Raw genomic sequence first — 25,848 nt, 5'->3', positions numbered from 1 at the left:
GAGGGGGGGGGGAGGACGAGGGGGGGGGGGGGGGGGGGGGGGGGGGGACACAGGGACTCAGGGGAGGCACAGAGTGGGAGAACCTGCCCAGGTGAATCTGTATGTCCTGCCTGAGAATATTTCATGAGCGAATCCATCCAGGGATCTGAGCGGAGTGTCTGACCCAGTGTATCTAACTGGAAGATTCGAGATGGGGCTGTGGAGACCAAGTCTCTCTGACCACTTTGCGGGTCAATCTGATCAAAATTTCTGTAGATAAAGTGAATTTGACTGGGTGAGTTTGACCACCTATATTTGACCAAGATATGCAGGATTGGAACCAAATATATGGGTATCTCGGTGTGTGTGTGGGGGGTGACTCTGACCGAGCTACGGGACCAAACGTATCCTGCATCTCTGGTATGAATATACCTGACTGTGGACGCCTGTCCTGGAGCCTCTGATGGAGTGTCTCAGACAAGGCTGGTGTCCAGTGTGACTCTAACCATGTGTATCTGATTGGTGGAGCCGCCAGCATAAATCTGACCAAGGCAATGTGCCTGAGGGGGGAACTATCTGGACTATCTGACCATGAACCTGTATATATCTACCTGGGGCTATGTCAGGGTCACGGTTGTACCTGCGAGTATCTGTCCAAGTGTCTCTAACCAGAAGAGTCCCTGTTTAGGCTATCCCACCAATTCTATCTGACCTTGCAGATGTCAGTGTTTGAAACAGTGTAGGTGCATCTAACCAGGTGGAAGTCTCTAGGTCTCTGTGACCCAGGGTACCTGAGAGAATCTACTTGACCATGTGTATCTCGCTGGATAGCTGTGACAGGGTCAACCGCCCCAGTCTATCTGAGTGAGACATCTGAGCACATGAATCCCGGAGAGGGTCCGGTACTCAGCGTTTCTGACCGGGTGTATCCGAATGTCTCCCATGGCAATATGCGACCTGGTACAATTCGGGAATAAATGCCCCGGTGTATTTTTGACAGGACCTATCTGGCTCATGGGAGGCAAGGGGGTGCCGGAGCCCCACGGAAGAGGAGAGGACTCTTGTCTTTGAGCTGTGTGAAGAGGGGAGGAGGGATGACCCCACGGGGTGGACCACGCATGGATCAGTACTCACGACAGAAATCCGGCCGCCTCCACTCGCCGAGCGTGGCCCCCGCGGCCTGGCAGGCTGCCACATAGGCCTCCACGGCAGGGCAGAGGCCACCCGGATGGCCCTGGGCTTGGCAGGCATCCAGCAAGCAGGCCTTGAAGTAGTGCTCTGGCGGCAAGAGGCGGTGGCAGGGCGCCAGCGGGCCGTCGGCGGCCGAGATCACGCCGCAAGCGTCCCGGCCGCCGAAGGCCTCCTGCTGCTGAGGCGTGCACTGCGGCGGGCATGGCCCGGGCACGCACTCCCCGCATCCCTCCTGGCCGCCCACCTGCCAGCCTGCTGGGTTTCCGCCCACAGCCTTCAGGTCATCGGCTGGATTCCGGTTGTAGTTCCCGCACAGGCCACAGAGGGCGCCCGCGTACGCCGCCGGCACGCGCAGGCGCACGAAGCTGTTGCCGTCGAAAGTCAGAGAGAGCCCGGTGGCGGCGGTCACCACCACGTCTGCGCCACTCAGGTACGCGCGCAGGCGCGAGTCCAGCTGGTAGGGCAGTGCTACGAGCTCGCCGTCCACCTATGGGCACGGGGTAGGGGTAGGGGTCGTGAACGGCGTGGGCACAGGTTCGAATTTTGACTCCACTCCCTAAGGAGTGGGTAATGCGGGGATGGGGTGGCTGAGCATGTGATCTACACTTTGTGATAATGATGATAGTAGTAGTAATAAGGAGCATCTATAGACACGATGCCACTGCCTCCTCACACGACTCTGTGAAGCAGGTACTTTTCTTAGACCCATCTTATAGTGGAATAAACTAAGGCTAAACTAAAAGAATAAACTAATTAGTTTAAACGGGGAAGCCCTCCTCCTCCAAGACCTGTACTCTGAACCCCCTTCCCCCATCATGTCCACTAACCACTGGAAGGTAACCAGGGGGATGGTAAACCCCTAACCGTCCCAGATGACCCCAGGGCTCCTCTCCATGCCCCTCACCTGCAGCTTTTGGGGCCAGCGGGCACTAAGGGTCAGTCTGTGGCCATACATGTGCAGGGTGACGCTGCGGGTGTAGCTGACGGCCTGGCTGCCCCGGTGCTCATTGGCTACAGTGACTGTGAAGTTCTCAACACCCTGGGCTGGTGCGGAGCAGGGCGCACTCAGCAGGTACTCGCAGGTGCCTTGGAAGTCGAATCGGTGCCCATCCAGGGTGATGTAATGGGGGTCACCCCAGGCCTTACACTCAGCCGTGCTGGCGGGATGGCAGCCGAGCTGGCCCGAGGGCAGCAGGGCACATTCTTCGCCTGGCCCACACCTGGCAGGCTTGCAGACCACCGAGCCACCCCCAGGCCCGCAGTGGCACCTCTGGGAGCAGGTGGCATCGGCCCAGAACTCGCTGCCAGCTTCATGGTAGGTGCCGTTGGCCCAGCAGCCACAGCCGCCGTCCAGGGGAACGCAGCGGTCAGCACTCAACACGAAGCCTGAGTCGCACTGGCAGCCCTCAGCACAGGGGCCCTCACATAGCGTTGGGGTCGTGGGGGGCGTGGGGGATGGGCAGCTGGCCGGGCAGGGTGGGCCGCAGAGCTCATAGTGGCTGTTGTCAGGGCAGGATATCTCTGTAGGGGTGGATGGAGGAGTGGGAGGGAGAGAAAGAGAAGAGAATGGTGTCAGGGGGGTGGGGTCAGAGGATGGGAAGGAGACAGAGGTAGAGACAAAGAGGGACAGAGAAACAGCAAGAGACACCAACAGAGAGAGGGACACAGAGGAAGACTCGAACAGAGAGGCAGAGAGACGATCAAAGGGAGACAAAGAGATAAGCACCAAGAAACTGAGAGACAAAAACAAAGAGAGAAACAAACCAAAAGATTCGGCAAGACTGCCCCCCCCCGCCCAGCTCCTGCTCTGCTCCCCTCCTCACTCACCACAGCCAGCCTGCTCCCTCCAATCCTTAATGGCGACCCCGGCGGCCTGGCAGGCAGCGGCATAGGCGGCCAGGGCCTTACAGAGGATGTCATGGGCCCCGCCGCCTAAGCAGACATCCAGAACGCAGCCCTTGAAGAAGCTGTCGGGAGCCACTTGGGCATGGCAGGCAGCAAAGGGGCCTCCCGCGCCAGGGGCCAGGGGCCCACAGAAGCCAGGGCCCTTGTACTCCTCCACTTGGTCCCCAGAGCACGATGGACAGGAGCCCTGACACTCATCCCAGCACAGCGGGTCCCAGCCTGGAGCTCGCCAGCTGCCGCCCCACACCGGTATGGAGGGGGACAGCGTGCCGTTCGGAAACACTCGGTCGTTGCTGGGGTTGCGGTCCATGTTCCCGCAGAGCCCACACACTGCGCTGTGATAGCTGCTAGGCAGAGTCACCTCCACTCGCCAGTCCCAGTCATAGGTGACCCGAAGCCCGAAGTCGGCTGCCAGCACCGCTTTCGATGCGCCCTGGGTCACCGAGATCCGCCCACCGGCCACAGAGACTGGCAGCGCCGTCAGCACCCCGTTCACCTGGGGGTTGAGGGGGAAAGGAGGCACAGAGCTCACTGGAGGGGGGGACTCCAGTTCTGGCCCCCCCCACCTCCCTCCCCGAGCCTGCCATGGCTGGCAGCCGCCAAGGCCCTCCTCGCCACCGATGGTTGTGGGTCACTTGACAGACATTGTGGACATTGCTGAAACCCACGCTGCTTCTTTTTCTGGGTCTCTCTATCCCCATCTCCCTCCCTTCCTCTCTCTCTGTTGTCTCTCCCTCTCTCTACATCTAAACCTGTTTCTCTTTCTGGGATCTCTCTTTCCCTCTCTGAGTTTCTCTCTCACTCGGTGTCTCTCTCTCTCTCTGGGTCTCCCTTCCCTCTCTGTCTCTCTCACGCGTGCACTGACTCTCTCTCTGCATCTCTGTGCGTGTGTGTGTACAGGTGCACACACACACACGTACTCTTTCTCTGGCTCTTTCTCTTTCCTGTATGTCTCTGTGTGTCTGGACATCTCTTCAACTCGCTCAGTATCATTTATTGAGACCCTACCCTGTTCCATATCTGTCTCTCTCTCCCCCTGTGAACTGCCATTAATCTGCAACTCCATTACCATGGGCAGGAAGGGTGGTCTCTCCCCCCCCCATACCCTCCCCCCAATCTCCTTGAATTTCACTCCACTTGGAGGCCCTGGGCCTCTCCCTTACTCCCTCGCAAACATTCACGGCCTCTCACCCGGGTCAGACCCTCTGCTGAGCACTTATCATGTGCCATTGGATCCCCGTTTCACAGGTGAGGAAACTGAGGACCACCAGGAAAAGTCACTTGCCCAACATCACACGGCTCACAGGGAGAGACTGGATTCAAGCCCAGGTCTCTAAAAAGGCTAGTGCTGAAGTCCCACACCCTTAGCAAAGGGCTACACCCTTAGCAAAGGGCTAGGCTCCTTTAATGCCCCACAGAGAGGTGATGTTTGTTGTTATTTTTGTTGCTTTTTGCTGTCATTTAGTTTGAGGGCTGGGCGAAGAGAGAGCTCTCAGGTTCTAACTGTGGCTGGCAGGACCCCTCTCCCCCCGACCAGGGGGCTCAAGGGACCATCCTGCAGGACTTACCCGGACTTTGCCGATCTCGCCTTTGTGGATGGAGATGTTGACTCTGTGGGCAGACACGGTGACGCGCCTGACAAAGGACACAGCAGGGTTGCCCCGGTTCTCATTCTTGGTGGTGACGGTGAAGGGGGTCAGGCCCTGGGCGTTGACCCCTGGGCAGCCGGCGGCCGCCAGCACGTAGTCACAGGTGCCCTGGAAGTCGAAGTCCCAGCCATCGAAGGAGTGGTAGTGCGGGTCGCCCCACAGCCAGCACGTGGCCTCGTAGTTGGGCACGCACACGCCCTGGCCGTCCTTCTCCTGGCATGTCTCCTGTGGCCGACACCTCACACCGTGGCACGGGTCTGGAGGCAGGGAGAGAGGACCTCGTGGGGCTGCCCAGCATCGGCCCCGGAAGGGCTCCCGAAGGTGAGGACAGACACCAGGGGCCTCCCATCTGAGACTCAGCCCCTGCGGTTGGCTGTTTCTGAGACCAGGCCCCGGGGGTCCCCCGCGTTGGAAATCCAGGCCCTGCGGTGGACTGTGCCTAAGACCCCATCAAAGGCTCCCACACCCAAGGCCCTGCAGTTTGCTGTCTGAGACCCCCGGCCCGAGTACCTGACCGCCAAGACTCAGACTCTAGGGTCCCTGCATCAGAACCCAGCCCGGGGGCTCCCAGTATCTGCAATGCCAGCCCTGAGGGCATCCATAGCCCCAGAGTTATCCGTGTTCAAGACCCTGTTATCCTGTGCAGTGGCACCAAGGCTCAGTCAGTTCTGAGAGCTCCATTCTCGTATCTTTGGGAATAAGGAGTTATTCTCTGCCCTTCATGCTAAGAAACCAGTCCTGGGGGGAAGCTTTGTGACTTAGATGTAATCTGGGGGAGGTCCCAGGTCTGAGACTGTTTCCCTATAAATCCTGATCCTCCTCTTGGCGGGAGGGCCTGAATCTAAGACCCAAGCCTTGTTGGGGTCTCTGCCTGAGACCTCAGGACTGTGCTTTCTGTCTCTGTACCTGTGGGTCCCCCTTTCCCCTACCTTTAAGGGGAGGTGGTAGTAGAAGCCCTGAGCCTAATCCTCCATACCAGTGGTCAGTGACCCATGCCACAGCCAGCTGCCTGTTTTTATAAATATCCGAGGCTTTTATTGGAGCCTCACCCCCTCACTTACACAGTGTACAGCTGATTTCATGCCACAGTGGCAGAGTTAAGTAGTTACAACTGAGACTATAAGACCTGCAAGTTCAAATCTTTACCATCTGGCCCTTTAAGGGAAAAGTTTGCCTGTCTTTGCCTTATGCCAAGGGTCTCTGACCTCTGCTCCAGGGAACCTCACCCTGAGGGTCTCCAGAACCTGGATTCCACCATAAGGAAGACCACCTCGCGGTCTGGAGGCCCTGTGCCCCTGGCCCTGGGAATCCCAGCCTGGGGGGCCCCAGATCGGAGACTTCAGTCCTCAGTCCTCTGTGCTGCCGACTGTGAGAATCTGAGTTCACACCTCCCGCTGCTCCAGAGTCCCCATCCTCTGTTCCCAGCCCCAGGGGGCCCAGCACCTTTGGTGACACAGCTCAGGACGCCTCCTGCAGGCTCGCACACCTGCCCTGGCTTGCAGCTGTGGGCCTGGCACACCAGGTCTTTCCCAGGGTGGCACACGCACTGTTGCTGGCAGCTGTCGACCAGGACCTCCTGGTTCGGCTGTGAGGACAGAGGGCACGGCCATCAGGGCGGGAACTGAATCGGCATCTCCAGTGTCCCAGGGATAGAGGGAAAGAGGACATCAAAGGGACATCTTTCAGCAGGGTGGCCCCCTGTCTGTGAAACTAAGGCACCACGTGGCCTTGGGATCCAATTCACTCATTCATTCACTCATTCATTCATTCACTGATTCATTTTTCCAAAATATCCACTTAATGTCTGCTGTACAGAAAAAACAGTATAATGTACTAATTAAGAGCAAAGGCCCCGAGCAAACTCCCTGGGTCTGCAGCCTCATCCTGCTATTTCCAGATTGTATCATTCTGTGCAAATTGCTTAACCTCTTTATGCCTCAGCTTCTTTATCTGTAAACTGTCTATACTAATAGCACCTACCTATGATAGTATAACTTAATTAATAATACTCATAAGGTACAGGGGAAAGGGAGTTCGTTTTNGAGAGAGAGAGAGAGAGAGAGAGAGAGAGGGAATCTCAACCAGGCTCCACGTTCACCACGGAGGGCGACACGGGGCTCGTTACCACAACCCTGCGATCCTGAGCCCAGATCAAGAGTCGGATGCTCAACTGACTGAGCCACCCAGGCGCCCTGGGAATTCCTTTAAATAATCCTGATTAGGGAAGAAACAGGGATAAGAGATGAAACAAGATCACAAAAACGTGGTTGTCGCGAAAGGCAAGGGACGGATACATGGAGATTTACACTGTTCTCTTGAAGTCTGCATGTTTGAAAATTTTTCATAATAAACGTTCCTATGTGTGTGTAACGCACGTGTGCTGTGTACCAGGAGTGCAAGCAGTGACTGGCATGTAGGAAGTACCACCTATTTGCTTATTGTCACTGTCCTTTGTATGAGGAGAGCAGGCAGAGGGTCCCTGGCCTCATGGAGCTCGTGGTCTTCTGAGGGGACAGATGTTACACACACACACACACACACACACACACACACACAGTCAAATCAAAAGAAAAGGAGTAAGTGGGTGAGGGTTGGAGAGGGAAGCAGCTGGAAGTGCCTACTGTGTCGCAGAGACAGTCTAGAGCTGGGGAGCCAGGAGAGGGTTTAAAGCTGCAGGACCCATGGCTGTATTGAGAAAGGTCTTCCCACTGCCATCAGGAGGGTGGCCCAGAAGGGGCAAAAGTGAGGGTGTGGAGGGAGCAGGTGGGAGAGGACAAAGGTACCACGGTGGGGCCATGATGGGGGGGAGGGAAGGTGAGGAGAGACATTCAGGAGGCCGAGTGGACAGGCTGCGGGGTGGTGGGCTGTGGGAGGGGGTCCAGCGCGAGGCCCCAGGCTCTGCCCGCAATGACCGGGGTCCTACCTCATAGTAGACGCCGTTGTGGTAGCAGCCACATTGCTGGATGGGTACACAGGCCTGGCCGTCACTGAGGAAGCCGGGGTTGCACTGGCAGCCCTCGGCACAGCTCTCCGGGCACTCGGGGGAGGCACTGAGTGCCGAGCAAGTCAGGGAGCAGGTATCTGCACAGAGCTCGTAGTGGCTGTTGGGGGGGCACTTCATTGCTACAAAGAGAGGGTGCTGGTCAGAGGGAGGGGCTGCAGGGCCCAGAGTCTGGCCCCCTCTGTGCCTCAGTCTCCCCTCCCTGTGCTCCCCTTTTTCTGCCCTCTACTCACGGCAGAATGATTCGGTCCTCCAGGGCCCCACCTGGCCTCCAGCCGCCTGGCAAGCACTCACATAGGCGTGGATGTTGCTGCAGAGAATGCTCTCCTTCCCGCCACCCAAGCAGAGGTCAAAGACGCAGTTTTTCAAGGGACCCTGGGGATCGACCAGCTTGTGGCAGGCGGCCAGCGGCCCAGTGGGGCTGGTGAGGAGCCCACAGAACTTCTCCTGCTGGTACTTCTCCTGCAGCTCAGGTCTACACTCCAGGTCCGGGTCACAGCCCTCACCCGGCTTGCAGGTGGGTGGCGGCAGGCACGGAGAGCCTGGCACCGCCTCCTCCCACGAGTTGCCGAACTCGGTGGGGCCTCCTGCCTGTGTGCCGTCCGGCTTCCGGAAGTCATCCTTGGAGTCACCATTATAGTCCCCGCACAGGCCACACAGCTGCCGGTGGTAGTTGCCTGGGACGGTGACCCGCACATTGTACACGAGGTCATAGGCCACACGCAGGCCGAAGTCAGTCTCAATCACAGCGTCTGAGCCGTGCTGGAAGGCGCGGACCCGGCCCTGGGCCAGCACCACGGGCAGCTTCCTGTCCACGCCGTTCACCTGGGAGGTGGGAGATTCCACGCATCAGGGGGCACACTTTGGGAGGGCGGGCCCTAGTTCAAGCCCCTGCCTGACACTGGAGATCCATGTGACCTCACCTCTCTGGGCCTCTGTTTCCATATTTGTAAAATGGGCAGCATGGCCGAGTCTTTGCAGTGGGCGGAATGGCCATGTCCTACCGGAAGCCCTGAATATGACCTCATTTGGAATAAGAGTCTTTGCAGATGTACTTAGGGTCATGATCTCAAGATCATCCTGGATTAGGGCAGGCCGGAAGTGACCAGGTTCCTTATATAAAGATAAGAGCCAGAAGAGGAGACAGACAGAGATGTGGAGACAAAGACAGGGATGGGAGGGAGGTGACCGTGAGCCAAGGAACAAGGAACAAGGAGCCTGGGACCTCCAGAAGCTGGAAGAGGCAAGGATGGATCCTCCTCCAGAGCCCTGCCAATACCTTGAATTTGGACTTCTGGCCTCAAAAAGGGTAAGAAAACACATTTCTGGTGTTTTTTTTTTAAATTTTTTAAGTGTTTATTTTGAAAGAGAGAGAAAGCATGAGTTGGGGAAGGGCAGAGAGAGAGAGGGAGACACAGAATCCGAAGCAGGGTCCAGACTCTGAGCCATTAGCACAGAGCCTGATGCAGGCCTCGAACCCATGAACCGTGAGATCATGACCCGAGCCGAAGTTGGATGCTCAACCAACTGAGCCACCCAGGCACCCCACATTTCCGTTTTTTGTTTTTTTTTTTAATTTTTTTTTTTCTGAGAGAGAGAGAGAGAGACAGCGTGAGCAGGGGAGGGTCAGAGAGAGGGAGACACAGAATCTGAAACAGGCTCCAGGCTCTGAGCTAGCTGTCAGCACAGAGCCCGACGCGGGGCTCGAACCCACGAACCGTGAGATCATGACCTGAGCCGAAGTCAGACGCTTAACCAACTGAACCACCCAGGAGCCCCCATTTCCATTGTTTTAAGCCACCATGCTTGTGGTAACTTGTTACAGCAGCCACAGGATGCTCATACAGGTCTCGACAGAGTTACATGCTCACCGGCTACCCCTTGATTCTCCACTTACCGATCAATAACGCAGTGAAGGATCCCAGAGCCACCAGCCTGGGTTCTAACACAGCTTTACTCTTTCTGTGACTTTGTGCAGGTGAAGACCCCTCTCTGGGTTTCCTGCTTCCTCATCTACGGAGTGGGGCCCACAGGGTTGCAGTGGGGATTAGATAAACCAATATTTGTCAAGTGCAGGGAAATGAGTCTGGCACAGAATGGGTGTTTGGGGAGCATCTGCTACTGGGATGAACTATGATTAGAAGATTTTTACTTTGCCAAATAAGTGGGTGCTGAGGCTTTTTGCATTAAGCATCAGGGGGTGGACCATAGGCTCATGGGAAATGAACGTCGGGCCCCCTAGCCAAGAACCAGTGGTTGTGATTGAAGGCTGCTGGGCACCAACCAAGTCTTATAAATCCCCTCCTGATTAACACGTTTGCTCATCCTTCCTTAATGCAGACATGACAAGCATCGGAGTCTTCTGGAAGATTAAGGAATCAGAGAAGGCAAGAGGCAGACACGATCCTGTCCGTGGCTCCTAAAAACATTGTCACCTGCCATACTTCTCAAGCAGGGACAGGGAGCAGTTAAGGACAAGTGACATACTCTGTGCCTCAGTTTTCTCACCTGTAAAGTGGGTATAATAATAGTTTCCACCTCATGGAGAAGCTGGGGGATTCAGGGAGATGCAAATAACACCAACCACTCGTATATTCACAGTCAGCTATATGCCAGTCACTGTCCTAGGAGCCTGCGCCACCTCAGGGACTCTGTTAAAGCATCTAATGTGTGGCCAGTGTAATGCATATAGGCACCTGAAAAAGTCGGCTATTTTTCAGCATGTTCATTGCCCATACTGCACGAGTACGAGACTTGTGTGCCTGCCTTTTAGTGAGATCTCTGGGGAAAGCCCTCCAGCTTTTACATGAGACCAAGTCCTTCTCAGAAAGGCAGCACGGAGCCCCCAAGATCCCATGTGCTGTCTCCTGGCATGCTGTCCTAGGCTCAAGTTCTGTCTTTGCTGGTGGACTTTGGGCCAGTGATGGGCCCTCCCCCTCTAAAGAATAAAGCAACTCGTCCTACTTCTGGCGACAAGGATGAAATGACACTGTGGATGTGAACTGCTGAGCAGCCAACAAAGTCAGGGATCAGCCGAGTAAAAACCGTAGCTACTGTTACTGTCATTATGGCTGGGGAGGGGGGAGGGGGTCAACCCCAGACTGTCCTCTGTCCTTGAACCTTTCCCATCCCTGAACTTGCCCCGTCTCTGACTGTATCATGTTGCTGGCTAGGAGACCAGGGAGGTGGCTGGGGCAGGGGCCAGGTGCAGGGAAGGTGCAGGGGAAGGGAAGGGGCTGGGAGAGATGCTCAGAGGGGATAGTCAGAGGCAGGGAGAGGAGAGACTAAGGAGCAGACAGAGGGGGAAACTGAGTCACATGGGAGCAGGTCCCAGGTCCCAAAGGCCTCCTCACCCCTCCGCTCTCCACTTGGGGCTCTGACCGGCACCCCCTCTCCTCGGGAACCCTGTGCCTTCCACATCCATTCCCAGATCCGAGCCCTTCCCCCACCCCCGCCCCCACCCCTGGGCTGAGTCCTGCCCATGTCACACCCACCCAGCACCCTCTATCCCAGGCCCCCTCCCCTTCACGACCCACCCCTGCTCTCACCGTGACCTTCCACTGATTCTGCTCCAGCCGTAGGGTGAAGTTAGCCACCTGGACAGTGATGACCTTGGTCACGCTGACCCTCCCATTGCCCCAGGCCACATTTTCCTGCAGGACGGCGAAGGACTCCAGGCCGGGCCGGGTCCCGCAGGTCCGAGCCAGCGCATACATGCAGGTGCCCATGAAGTCGAAGCGGCGGCCGTCGAAGGTGGTGTAATGGGGGTCTCCCGATGCCTGGCAGGTGGCAGAGCCCACGGCCACGCAGCCCAGGATGCCTCCGGCCGGCCGGCAGGCCTCGTGCGGCCCGCAGGTGGAGGGCTCACAGGTCACCAGGCCGCCCTCCTGGCAGCGGCACAAGGAATCGCACCCGGGGCCCGGGTGGAAGGTCTGGCCCGGCGGGTGGTAGATGCCCTGGTAAGTGCAGCCGCACGCGGGCAGGGGCACGCAGGACTCACCGCTGAGCGCGAAGCCCTCGTCACACACGCAGCCCTCGTGGCAGTCCGAGCCACAGCCCCCGGGCACTGGGAGGTCTCCGCAGGACAGCGGGCAGCCGCGGGAGCACGCCTCGTAGTGGCTGTGGGGCGGGCAGCTCAGAGCTGTGGGGAGAGCCGCTGTGAGCATCACGGGCCCCGCTCCCTGGCGACGCTCGTGCAGGCACACGCGTGCTCCCATGCTCACACGTAAGCGGCCCGTGCAGGGAGCCCTCTGTATAATCTGTCTACTCTGTGAGATCATCTTCTCGGGGAGGGGGGATGATATCACAGTGAATCTGGTCCTGATAAGTAGGATTCGACTCCAATTTCACTGTGGTTGATGGTTATCTGTAATGTCTTTAATGACATATTTTAAAATGTTTATTTGTTTGTTTTGAGAGACAGAGCATGAGTTGGGGAGGGGCAGAGAGAGGAAGAGACACAGAATCCAAAGCAGGCTCCAGCTGCTGACAGCTCAGAGTCCGACACGGGGCTCGAACTCATGAACTGAAAGATCAAGACCTGAGCTGAAGTTGGACACTTACCCGACTGAGCCATCCAGGCGCCCCTTTAATGACGTATTTTAAGCAAATATGTGCAGGTACAGTGTGTGTGTGATCAATGCAATGTATTCATGAATACAGTGTTTTTGACTTCTTCCTTCTCTGGGAGAGATATAGTAGTAGCAAATTAAAATATGTGGCCTGTGTTGTGAAGAGGAAAAGAATAATCATTCCTCTGTCCCAACTCCAGTAGCTCCAAACTATACAACAGGTGGTTTCCTTGAAACAAAACAAAAAAACTAAAACTGAGCCAAATAAAGTCTCTATCTGTGCTGATGTGTTAGCCACTTGTGGCCATTTAAATGTAAGTTAATTACAATTTTAAAAACGGAAGATTGGGGCACCTGGTGGCTCAGTCAGTTGAGTGTCCTACTCTTGATTTCAGCTCAGGTCATGATCCCAGGGTCGTGGGATTGAGCCCTGGTGTCGGGCTCTGTGCTGAGCATGGAGGCTGCTTAAGATTCATTCTCACTCTCTCTTTCTCTCCCTCCCTCTGCCTCTCTCCCCACCTTGTGCACAAGCTCTCTCTCTTTTTCTCTCTCTAAAATAAAAACAAAAAACAAAAACCAAGACTTAGTTCCTAGGTCACACTAGCCCCATTTCAAGTGCTCAATACATGACTGGTGGCAATCATACAGCATAGCTCAGGGACAGAACATTTCCATCATCACCAAAGTTCTATTGGACAGCACTGTTTGAGATCTCATAACCAGCTTACAAGAGAATCAGGGGACAGAGAGACAAGTTAAATAACACTACAAAGAACCAACTAGCCAAGTCCACAAAGTAGGAAATTCTGCAGGACAAATGACTCCCCCCCACCACCAATAAATAAATGGTACAAACAAAACAGATAGAGGGACAGATATGTGATAAAGCAAGTACAGTGAAATGTCGACTGTAGAATCTAGCTGGTAAGTGTATGGGTATTCACTGTAAAATTCTTTCAATCTTTCTATACACTTGAAAAATTTCATAATAATATGTTGCCAGAAAATGGAAAAGTGCTATTATAGGATAAAAATGATTTAAGCGTGTCTGGGTGGCTTAGGCGGTTGAGTGTCTGACTTTGGCTCATGTCATGATCTCACGGGTTCGTGGGTTCAAACCCCACATCGGGCTCTGTGCTATCAGCATGGAGTGTGGAGCCTGCTTTGGATTCTTTGTCTCCCTCTCTCTCTGGCCCCCCTCCCCCACACTTGTGCTCTCTCTCTCTCAAAAATAAATATTTACAAAAAAAATTTTTAATGATGTAAGAAAAACCAACCCAATGCAGTGTGTGGATTTGGTCTGGATCCAGAGTCAAATAAACTGAAAAAACACATTTTTAAAAAATTTTAGACAATTGGGGTAATTTGAACCTCAGTTGAATTTTAGATGATGTTAAAGAAGCAGTGTTATTTTTGTTACTGGTAATAACCGCATTGTGGCATGTTTCTTTAAAAGTGCTATCTGTGGGGCGCCTGGGTGGCTTAGTCGGTTAGGCGTCCGACTTTCGACTTTCGCTTGGGTCATGATCTCGCGGTTCGTGGGTTCGAGCCCCGCGTCGGGCTCTGTGCTGACTGCCAGCTCAGAGCCTGGAGCCTGTTTCGGAGTCTGTGATTCCCTCTCTCTCTGACCCTCCCCTGCTCACGCTGCCTCTCTCTCTCTCTCTCTCTCTTTCTCTCTCTCTCTCTCTCCTAGAAATAAATAAAACATTAAAAAAAATTTAAAAAAAAGTGCTATCTGTCCGAGATGTTTACTGAAGTATTTATGGGAAAATTCATTTGTCTAGAATTTGCTTTAAAATATTTCAACGAAGGCTGGCTCCGCTGGTAGAGCATGGGACTCTTGGTCTCAGGGTTTAAGTCTGAACTCCACACTGAGTGTAGAGGTTGGTTAAAAGTAAAATCTTTAGAATTTTTTAAATAANGCCGAAGTCGGATGCTTAACCGACTGAGCCACCCAGGCGCCCCCCCTACTTTTTTTTTTTTTAACACTTAGAGTCTGATGGTCTCAGGAATTTCTAAAAATAATGAAATGTTCACATGTGTATATGTTTGTGGCAGAGAAGTATGATGGGGATTGGGACAGACTGAGAACAGCCACCCAGTCTTCTGGGCTTGGCCACACTACTGGCTTTGGCCAATGGAATAACAGCAGATGTGACGCCAAGCAGAGGCCTGAAGTGTGTTTGCCTACTGAGGCTTGTCTGCTCGCTGTTCTTTGGAATGTCGAGACTGCTGTGTGAGGAAGCCTGTGCTAGCTGGCTGGAAGATGAGGCCAAGTGGAGCAGGGGCAAGCCGTCCTCGATAAGGTCCCCCAAACCACCCAGCCTGCCAGTTGTGTAAAGTCTGGCCACTGTAGACTGTCCAGCCCTCACAGGACTGCCAGTAGGACTGCAGTGATAAACCATGCTGGCCCAGATTAGAACAGCCCAGCCCACAGACTCATGAGAAATCAATATCACTTTTAACTTTGGGGATATTTGTTACACAGCAAAAACTAACCCATGCAGTGATTTAAAAAGAGGCTTTCTGGAGTGCCTGGGTGGCTCAGTTGGTTAAGCGTCTCACATATTGTGGGTTTGAGTCCCGCATCAGGCTCTGTGCTGACAGCTCAGAGCCTGGAGCCTGCTTTGGATTCTGTGTCTTCCTTTCTCTCTGCCCCTCCCCTGCTTTCACTCTGTCTCTTTCCTCTCTCTCTCTCTCTCAAAAGTAAATAAACATTAAAAAAATTTTTTTAAATAAAAAAATAAAAATACACTTTCTGGAGCACCTGGGTGGTTCAGTGGTTTAAGCATCCAACTCTTGAAAATGGCTTAGGTGATGATCTCATGGTTCATGAGATGGAGTCCCATGTCGGACTCTGCACTGACATCCCAAAGCCTCTCTCTCTCTCTGTCCCTTCCCCACTCATGCACGTGCATGCTCTCTCAAAAAAAAAAAATGACTTTTTTTTTTAAAAAGAGATTTCCATATATATATATTACATTAGGTTATGTTCTGCTGGAACTAAAAACCATAAGATGGTCAGTTCAAGAGAGCAAGAATTTTTTCCCCTTTTTTCTCCCCCATTATATCCTCAGTGGTTGGAACACAGTAGGTGTTCAACAAATGTGTGTTGAATAAATGAATGAATGAATATAAGTTGAAGGGGAAAAAGAAATGATGTGACATTCATGTATTTATCATGTGTATTTCAACAGAGAGCGATATGTACCATCCTGGCAGATACTGTAAATGGGTGAAGTAGACCAGATGGTCCAGAAAAACGGGAGAGGGGACCAGGGTCAGGCTTCTTCTAAAGGCAGCACTGCTACTTATCTCTGAATGACCCCTGCCATAGGAATTAGACCCAGGGCCATCAGATATTTTTGGCCATCTTACAAATATTTACTGCAACCATGACTTTCTAGCTGTACGTGATCCTAGGTGTGTAACTGACTCTCTCTAAGCCTCTCTTTCCTCATCTGATAAATGGGTATAACTACAGTCCCCACCTCATAATACTTCTGTCGGAGTTACATGAATTAACGATACTTATATGTTAGTGGACACAAACGAGGCTGAGCCCCCTGCCGTCACTCAGGTACTCACGGCAAAGCTCCTCACTCCTCCAGGGGTGCACGGTGGCCCCAGCGGCCTGGCACTCAGCAGCATAAGTGGCCAGTGCGTCACACAGTGGCCCCGACTGGCCCGGCAGCAGGCAGCGGTCATAGACGCAGTCACGCAGGGCGCCCTGTGGGTCCAGCTTGGCATGACACTCCCGGAAGGGCCCCTGAGGGTCGGCAAGGATCCCGCACTCCTTCTTGCTCTGCAGTTGCTGGGCCACCAGGGAATCCAGCTTGGGACAGTCACCTGGCTCGGTGGCCTCGCAGCCTGGCCTCGTCTCCTCCTGCCAGCTGTTCCCGAAGGCCAGCGCGTTGGGAGCTTGGCCTCCACCACGCAGGGCCAGGTCGTCACCTGGTTTCCCGTTGAAGTTCCCGCACAGGCCGCAAAGGGCCCCGCCATAGCTGCTGGGCACCTTGGCGATGACACGCTCCTTCCAGTTGTAGGTGACGGTCAGGCCAAAGTCCGTGCGCACAACGGCGTCTTGACCCTGGAGGAACACCTGCACCTGGCCGTCTGCGGCCTGGAAGGGCAGGTGCTGAAGGACGCCATCCACCTGGGTAGAGGTGAAGGAGGTCCATGGGGTCAGCGTATTCATGGCTCTGTGTCCCACCCTTCACTCACTTGCCTCCAAATATTCTCAACTCCTTGCCGTTCGCTTTAGCACATCATACTTGGTTCCCCCGCAGGGCCTTTGCACTTGCTATTCCCTCTGTCTGGCACACCATCTACCTCTCTTACCTTCAACTGCCGGCTTAAATCCAAATCCCTAACCCATGGCCTTCAGAGCCTACAGCATCTGTCTCCCCATTACCTCTCGGACCTTCCTGCCTCCTACTCCCCCCGCCTCACTCGGTCTGTTCCAGGCACACTGGCTGTCTTGATATTCCTCCACTTCTCTCAATTTAGTCCAACTTTAGGGCCTTTTCACTTTGCTGAGAACATCACCCACCACTTTTCTCCTGGCTGCTTGTCCTTCAGCCTTCAGGACTTGGCGCAGATCCAAGCCCCTTCCGACAGGGTCTAGTTTGACCTTGGCCCTGTCCACCTTTGTACCGGCATCACCTACCATATTGCTCACTCAGCCTCCTTGCTGTCTCCCTGAACGCATCAAATGCACTCTCACCTCATGGCCTTTGCACTTGCCATGCCCTCCTCCTAGATACCCTCTCCCCAGTACTCTTTCCTTGCCCAGTGCTACTTCATCTGTTAGGGGTTAGCTTCGATCCAACCCCCTTACGATGGCTTAAAAGGCCCCAGGTGATCTGAGCCTCGCTACTCTCCAATCTCTTCTCTAGTACTGCCCCATTCCCCGCCCCTGCGACTCCAGCCACGCAGCCATTTTGACCTCCTGAACCCAGCAAGCTCAGCCCAGCCTTGGGGCCTTTGCGGTACCTTCTGCTCGCGACATTCCTACGTTCCTACTGTCTTCCGCATCCCTATTCTTTGCCTGGTTACCTCCCCATCACCCTTTACGTCTTGGCTTAAAACAGACCCCCTCTCCCCCCACTTTTCTGACCTCATCTCCTACCACCCGCTCTGCCCCTTCTCTCCAGCCTCACTCTCTGGTGCAGCCACACTGGCTCCATGCTGCTCTCTTGAGTCTTCAAGCTCAGTCCAGCCTCAGCCTTTGTATCTGCTGCTCCCTCTGTTTCCAAACCACCACCCTTCACTCTCCTTTGTCCTTCAGATTTTGGTTTAAATCAAGACCTCTATCACAGCTGTCCCCTAAATCATCCCCTGCCCCCACTCCAGCCCCCTGGGCCCCCAGGCTGTTTCTCTGCCCCTCATGTTTGTTCCTGCCTCAGGGCCTTTGCACTCACTGTTCCTTCTGCTTGGAGTACTCTTTCACCTACTTCTGTCCCTGTCTATTCCATCTCTTTCCTCAGGAGAGGCAGGAGGATGTCGTGGTTAAGAGTATGGTCCCTGGATGGGGCGCCTGGGTGGCTCAGTCGGTTAAGCAACCGATTTCGGCTCAGGTCATGATCTCGCAGTTCATGGGTTCGAGCCCCGCGTCAGGTTCTGTGAAGGCAGCTCGGAGCCTGGAGCCTGTTTCTGATTCCGTGTCTCCCTCTCTCTCTGCCCCTCCCTCTCTCATGCTCTGTCTCTCTCTGTCTCAAAAAATAAATAAACTATAAAAAAAAAAAAGAGTATGGTCCCTGGAGCCAAACAGCCTGGCTTCAAATTGTGACTCGGTCACTCATTAGCTGTGTGACCTTGAATAGATGGCTTAGCCTTTCTGTGCCTCAGTTTCCTCATCTAGCTACTTCACAGAGTTGTTGTAGAGATTCAGTGAGTTAGTCTACGTCAAGCATTTAACACCTAGGAGTAATGTCATATGTATTGGCTATTATTATTTCAGACTCAGAGAGATGGGAACATAAATATCAATTGTTATGCCCTCTGTTTATCTAGAAGTTTCTCTATGCCAAACACTCAGCTTTATGGGCAAAACTTCCTTCACCATGAGGTCGTTCTGAGGACTATGACTTAAGGCCTGTAAAGGGTTCAGGGGTGGTGCCTGACACACGGAGATTTCTTTCAGTTTTCCATCCATTTCCAATTCATCCTTCTCTCACTGGAGTTGTGAATCTTACAACCCCACCTCTTGATTTTTATCTTTTTTTTTTTTTAAGAGAAAATCAGTGGTTCGTGACTTCTGCTGTGTGGCAGATGTGCTGACCGAAGGCGGCCCTGAGACAAAACCTGGAGAGACAGTCAACTGAAGAGACAGCCACAGGGCGAAGGAGAGGCAGCACTGCCGGCTTGGGGCCCAGGACATAACCACACGTCTTTGAACAGATCCCCAGCCCTACCNCCTGCCCACCTCCACCTTCACGCCGCGGGCCTCCACGCGCACGGCGCGCGTGTAGCTCACGGTCTGGCTGCCCCGGTGCTCGTTTTCCACCAGCACCCGGAAGGCAGGCAGCCCCGCGGCCTGGCCGCACGAGCCGGACAGCAAGTAAGTGCAGGTGCCCATGAAGTCGAAGCGCCGGCCGTCGAAGCTCACGTAGTGCGGGTCCCCGTACCCCTGGCAGCTCCCAAAGCGGTCGGGGTAGCAACCCAGGAGGCCATTCTGGACACGGCAGCGCTCGCCCGCTGGACAGCCCTGCGTGTCGGTGCAGCGCACCTGCTGGGTGGCGCCGTCGCAAGTGCAGCGCCGTCGGCACTGCTCGTCCGCCCACACCTGCTGGCCCGGGGCGGGCGGNGCCACAAAGCCCAGGAGGCACACGCAGCCCTCCACGCACGGGCGGCCGGAGCAGTTGGACGGCGCCGCCTCCGAGTTGCAGGTGGCCGGGCAGGCGGGGCCGCACCGCTCATAGCGGCTGTTGGGAGGGCAGGACAGGGCTGCGGGGAGACGGAGAAGGGGAGGGGGCTCAGGCGGGTGCGAGGGTGTTGCATTGTTGCATTGGCTGTTCCCTTTCCTGGCAGGGCGCCCTGCCCAAAGCACTCAACAGGGACTCCCCCCCCCCCCCAACCATGCTCCTGCCCCAGAGCTCCGCATGGCACTTCCATCCCTCCAGGTGCTGGGACCCCAAACCTCAGAGACACAGTTGACTCCTTTCCCTCTTCGCTCACAGACCACCAATCTGTCAGGAAGTCCATCACCTCCCTCCTCCTCCCCCCTCCCTCTCCCTTTGGCTCACTCTGTCCCAGCCACAGAGGCTTCCTCACAGGTCCTCACGCTCCCACCTCAGGGCCTTTGCACTGGCTGTTCCTGATGTGTGTAGTGGCCTTTCCTCCGAAGGCAGTGCAGCATGTGGCTAAGAGAAAGCTGCTGGAGCCTGGACAGCCTGGGTTCAAATCCCAGTCTCCCCTTCCTAAGCTGTGTGATTGTGAGCAAACGACTCCACTGGCTCCATGCCTCAGTTTCCCCATCAGTAAAATGAGATAGTAATAGTACTGACGTCACAGGGTGGTGAGGGGTAAACGAGTTAATCTCTGCAGAGACACCCCATTGCTTCATTGTTACTTAGCTCACTCTATTGCCCTTTGCTGCTCTCGGCTCCCATGTCACCTGCTCAGAAAGGCCTTCCTATGAGCCTCCCATTTCCTCTTCTTACACAAAGGCCCTTTCTTTTGCTCTTTGAAGATATTCCACAGTTTACTGCTTACTGTCTGTCCCCGCTGCTGGAATATGAACTCTGAGAGCAGGGATCTGATCTGCCTCAACCTCAGCTGACTCGCCAGCCCCAAGAACAGGTCTGGCCCATAGGAGATGCTCGCTCATTCCACCTCTGCACCAGGCCCTGGGGAGCTCGGGGGGGCGGGCGTTTGCTGGGCAGCGAGGACACATAGGAGTGACCAAGACAAATCCCACATGGCCTCAGTGTCTCCCCAAGACTTACTCCTCCTCTGGAGTCCCTGTCTCAAGCCCTAGGCCTGGGTCTGGGCACCTCTCCTTCCCTGCACACTAGACTTTCTGTCTCCAGAAAATTTCTTTGGGAGCCTCACAAGGGAGGGCTGGGGGGGCCAGCACATACCAGCAGAGGGATGGGGCCAGACAGGGGCCCCTATGAATGAGTGAATGAGTAAGTGGATGGAACCTGACTAAGGAGCTTGGACTTTACCCAGAGGGCATCAGGGGAGCCGCGAAAGGGCTACAAACAAAGAGCTGTTCACATTTCTGCTTTGGGACTCCGAGGACGATGTCTCACGCCGGCTCCTGCACGTGCTCCTCTCTCACCTCCGAACCTGCTTCCTGCTCCCCTTTATTCTGCCTAGTGTCAGTTCCTCCGGCAGCTTTCAGATTGGGCATCCCTTCCTCTGGGAAATCCTCCCTGACCCCGCCAGGCAGAGTCAAGCAGTTTTCCTGGTCTGGAATTCCCCCGCGCTGACCCTGGCCACTCGGCCTGTGCCTCCCCAAGCCCAGCAGGAACGACTCGGGACTGTCACTGGCTAGTGATGTGTCTGCCCCAACCTCAGGCTCAGTGCGGGCACCGTCTGGCCACCTCAGCCATCCCTGTGTTCCTGGCGCGGTCCAGCTTCAGGCTGAACCACACACAAGAAGTGCTCAGACCCTGAGCGGCTGCAAGGAGTCCCCGGCCTTCCCACCTCGAGCTCCCAGCCCCACCAGGGCATTGACTCACGACAGTTGGCTGGTGACCTCCAGTCTCCGACAGAGATGCCGTGCTCCAGGCAGGCCTGGGCGTAGGCGCTGAGGCTGCGGCACAGGCTGGACCGGTCCCCGCTGAGCACACATAGGTCGTACACACACTCCTCCAGGAAGGGCCGGGGCGGCAGCGTGCTGTGGCAGGCGGCAAAGGGGCCGTCGGGCTGGGTCAGCATGCCGCAGAGACGGCTGCCCTCGTAGTGCTGGGCCTGGCCCGCGGTGCAGGAGGGACAGTTGTTTTGGCAGCCGTCGTCACACAGGAAGTCCCCGTCGTCCAGCTTCCAGCTGCTGGCGAACTCCATGGGGTCCGGCGCCAGCTCCTCCTCGGGCGTGAGGAAGTCGTCGGCGGGGTTGCCGTTGTAGTTGCCACACAGTCCGCACACCTGCTCTCGGAAGCGCTCGGGCAGGCTCAGGGCCAGCTGGCAGTCCCAGTCGTAGGTGACCACCAGCCCGAAGTCCAGCTCCACCACGCCCCGCGTCCCACTCTGGTACACGCGCAGGCGACCGTCGGCCAGGGAGGCGGGCAGGCGCGAGCGCTGGTTGTCGATCTGTGGGGGGGAGGAGCGGGTGGTCAGATCCCGTGTGCTCTGCCTTCGCCCCTTCCCCCCTCTCTCTCCCTTCCCCTGCTCCAGCCGGGATCCCTTCCTCCTGCTGCTGCCACCAACCAAGCCCTGGGCTCCCTGCCCTTGCTTCCCTATGGCCTGAAAGGTTCTTCCCCGAGACGTACGTGTGGTTCACTCCCTGGTCCCTTACACAAGCTTTGCTCAAATGTCACCATGGCAGTGACATGCCCCTATTCTGTGCGGCAACCCCTCCCTATGCTGTATTCCTCTTCCCTGCTCTGTTTTTTTTTTCCTATAGCTTCTAAGGCTTCTAACATATCATCGGCACACTTCTCATGTTTATTGTTTGCCTCGCCCCGTAGACTGTCAGCCCCACGAAGACAGGAGTTTGGTCTGCTTTGCTCACTGCTCCGTCTCCAGTGCCTTGAACGGTGCCTAGTAGGATCGCAAGTGCTCAGTAAGTGAAGGAAGGCATTGCTGCATTAGACGACCATTCACTGGGCACTCCCTCTGTGCCTGGCCCTGGCTGGGAGATCCCGGGCACACAGTGGTCATTGACACAACCCAGAGCCTGCTCTCATAGGGCTCCCAGTCCAACAAGGGAGACAGAACTGTCACGAGATCAGAGCGACAGATCAGAGTGATCAGGACTGGGATGGTGGACACGCAGGACGCTGTGGGCGTCTAGAAGAAGAGCCAGACGCAATCTTGCAGGTCAGGGGAGGCTTCCTGGAGGCAGGGACAGCTGAGCTGAGCTGTAAAGGATCAGTGAGGGAGAGCCAGAGAGACATGGGGAAGGGGATTCCTTCGCAAATATCCTAAGTGGAGACAGAGTCAGGCCAGGAGATAAGGAGTGTGTCTCTCTGTCTTTTGGGCCCAGTTTCCTCTTTCTGAGTGTTTCTTTTTAATTTTTTCTTCCCATATGCTTATCTTAGCTAAGAGGATGGGGTATGAAAAAAATAAAAGGAAAAAGAGGCAGAGGGGACCGCAGGAGGTAAGATAGATCTTCATTCAGTCAGTGGGTCAGCAAGGCCTCTGTGAGCCCTCCTGTGTGTCCAGGCCCGTGCTGGGCAGTGCTGTGGATGCAACCGTGACCAAGACACTCACGGGCTCTGGGCCCAGGGAGCCTATACTTATCTCTATTTTAAATGACACAAGTAATAGGCGCTCATCACAGAAAACTTACAAAATCCTCATGAGAAAAAAATCAGGAGAGAGAAATCACTCACATTGCTGTGGACGCACATGTGTGCATGCATGTGCACACAGGTACATTTAAAAATCTGCCTGCTGGGGTTGTTTTTTCTACCTTTTAATTCATGATTTTTTTTTCTTTTTAAATAATGAGACCCTGCTGAAGTCCCCATTTCATGAAGCCCTCTTTTCTCCTAGCAATGTTTCGGGGATATCCTATCATGATTTTTTTAAATGTTTTTTTTTTTTAGTTTATTTATTTATTTGTTTAGAGAGAGAGCACAGGTAGGGAAGGGGCGGAGAGAGGGAAAGAGGATCGCAAGCAGGCTCTGCACTATCACCGTGATAACACATTGTAAGCCCGATGTGGGGCTCGATCCCATGAACTGCAAGATCACGACCTGCACCGAAATCAAAAGTCAGACGCTTAACTGCCTAAGCCACTCAGGCACCCCTAATGTTTTTTTTTTTTAATTTATTATTTTGAGAGAGAGAGAGAGAGAGGGCAGGGGAGGGGCAGAGAGAGAAGGAGAGAGAGAATCCCAAGCAGTCTCCGTGGTCGGCATGGAGCTCGGGGCTTGATCTCAAGATCAAGACATCATGACCTGAGCTGACATCCAGAGCTGGACGTTTAACGGACTGAGCTGCCCCAGGCACCCTGATCATGATTCTGTCAGGAGCTCTAAACCTCTGTTGAGTCACCGACCTCTGTAAGGATCTGACAAAAGGAAGAGGGCCTCTCTCTCTCTCTCTCTCTCTCCCTCTCTCTCTCTCTGAAAACCTGCACAGCCTGTTCAAAGTTCCTCACGTAACTTCTGCAGCTGGAAGTCCCTCTGCACTGCTGCTCAGTCCCTCTAGGTCTGGAGAACACCTACTTGAATCCACTTACTGATCCGGCTCCCAGATCCACCCACACGCGCACAAAACAAGGGAGGTACAAGGCTGTTCAGCGCTGTGCTGGTGGCTATCGTGGAAAAAGCCTCCATCCGCGGGGAACTGAGTTGAATGAATGACGAGGCATCCATCCAGTGGAGAACCGTGCGGATGTAAAAAAACAAAAACAAAAACAAAAAAAAAAGGAAAGAAAGCAGAGGCTCCCTTCAGGCTGATTTGGAAACCGCTCCAAAAGGTACCACTCAGTGCACAAAGCAAAGAGCAGAACAGAGCAGACGGCACAGTACTCTTGGGTAAGAAAGGGAGAGGGAAGAATGCACTGTTTACGCTGCTTGTACTGGCATAAAGGAACCCTAGGGGAACCCGCAAGGAATCAACAAAACTAGCTACCTGTGGGGAGCAGGGGCAAAGCAGATGAAGACGGGGATGAAAGCCGGACCTAGGGGCGCCTGGGGCTCAGCACGTTAAATGTCTGAGGACACTTGATTTCGGCTCAGGTCATGATCTCGTAGTTCATGGTGTTCAAGCCCCATGCAGGGCTCTGCTCTGACAGCTCAGAGCCTGCTTGGGATATTCTCTCTCTCTCTCTCTCTCTCTCTCAAAAATAAATAAATAAACATTAAAAAAACCAACAACAGAAAGAAAACCAGGGGCACCTGGGTAATTCGGTCGGCTCAGCGTCCGACTTCAGCTCAGGTCATGATCTCACTGTCCGTGAGTTTGAGTCCCGTGTCAGGCTCTGTACTGACAGCTCAGAGCCTGGAGGCTGCTTCAGATTCTGTCTCCCTCTCTCTCTGTCCCTCCCTCCCTCACACTCTGTCTCTTTCTCTCTCAGAAAGTAAATAAACATCAAAAAAAATTTTTAAAAAAAGAAAGTCAGACCTTTCACAACATACCCTGTTTGTTCTGAGCTATGTGAATGCTCTACCTATTAAAAAAAATTAATCACATCATCATGGAAGAAACTTACAAGTATTGTATTGGGCAAAAGAGGCTTTACGCAAAGAGCTCCTTATGCTGTGTGATTCCATTCATGTGAAGTTCTTGAACACGCACACACACACACACACACACACACACAGAGTTCCTGAACAGGGAAAACTAATCCATGGTGGAAAAAAAAATCAGAACTGTGGTTGCCACTGGTAGTGGGTTGGGATTGTTTAGGAAGGGGAATGAAAGAATGTTCCAGAATGATGAAAATATTCTCTATCTTTTTTTATTACTTAAAAATTTTTAATGTTTATTTATTTTTGAGGGACAGAGAGAGACAGAGGGTGAGCAGAGGAGGGGCAGAGAGAGAGGGAGACACAAAACCAGAAGCAGGCTCCTGTGCTGACGGCTCAGAGCCTGATGTGGGGCTCAAACCCAGAACCCACAAATCATGAGATAATAACCTGAGCCAAAGTCTGACGCTTAACAGACTGAGCCACCTAGGCACCCCAAAAATATTCTGTATCTTAATGGAGGTCTGGGTTGCACGTTTGTCAAAACTCCGTGACTTGAGATTTATGTATTTTATTATGTGCACATTTGATATCAAAAGTGAACAAAACAGTGATAAAATATTGTGTAAGGCAGAATGGTGAAGAGGTTAAGAATAGAGACTCAGAAGCCAGCCTGTCTGGGTTCCCAGCTCCATCTCTTACTGGCTCTGGGCCCTTGGGAAGTCACCCCTCTCCCTGGACCTCAGTTTCCTTTTCTAGAAGTAATAATAATACTGCGGGGCGCCTGGGAGGCTCAGTCAGTTGAGCGTCTGACTCTTGATTTTGGCTCAGGTCGTGACCCCAAAATCATGGGATGGAGCCCTGTGGTCGGGACTTGGGATTTTCTGTTTGGGACTCTCTCTCTCTCCTCTCTCTCTGCCCCTCCCCTGCTCACACTCATGAGTGCTCTCTCTCAAAAACAAACAAACAAAAACGAAAACAACAATAACACCTACCCCCACAGATCACTGTGAGCACTCAATGCGTTAATACATGGAAATCTCTAAGAAACAAATCCAGGACATAGCAGGGCTCACTAAGTTTAGTGTTTGGTCCCTTAAGAAATTCCCCGTTTTTGGACATTTTGTTGCCTTTTTTTCCTGTTGCTATCACAATTGACATTGGCAGAAACTTTTATTTTTTCTGAACCATATTTCTGAGTATCCTTTAATTTTCTAGAAGTAGAATTACCTGAAGAATTG

General features: G+C 54.0%; 1 protein-coding gene across 1 annotated transcript in view; it reads right to left on the bottom strand.

The window, feature by feature from the left end:
- Positions 1-25,848, bottom strand: part of FCGBP (Fc gamma binding protein) — a 39,354-nt gene that overhangs the window by 9,127 nt on the left and 4,379 nt on the right. Inside the window, 11 exon segments of the mRNA XM_077773624.1 lie at positions 1,114-1,657; positions 2,075-2,691; positions 2,998-3,571; positions 4,644-4,981; positions 6,168-6,309; positions 7,648-7,847; positions 7,959-8,550; positions 11,274-11,866; positions 15,885-16,452; positions 18,724-19,244; positions 20,987-21,557. Of these exon segments, the coding sequence (XP_077629750.1) occupies positions 1,114-1,657; positions 2,075-2,691; positions 2,998-3,571; positions 4,644-4,981; positions 6,168-6,309; positions 7,648-7,847; positions 7,959-8,550; positions 11,274-11,866; positions 15,885-16,452; positions 18,724-19,244; positions 20,987-21,557 (5,260 nt within the window).

Source organism: Crocuta crocuta, unplaced genomic scaffold, assembly GCF_008692635.1.
Source record: "Crocuta crocuta isolate KB4526 unplaced genomic scaffold, BGI_CrCroc_1.0 scaffold267, whole genome shotgun sequence".
Taxonomy (NCBI): Eukaryota; Metazoa; Chordata; class Mammalia; order Carnivora; family Hyaenidae; genus Crocuta; species Crocuta crocuta.
The sequence above is the reverse complement of the archived record's forward strand: the minus strand, read 5'-3'. Positions and strand labels throughout refer to the sequence as shown.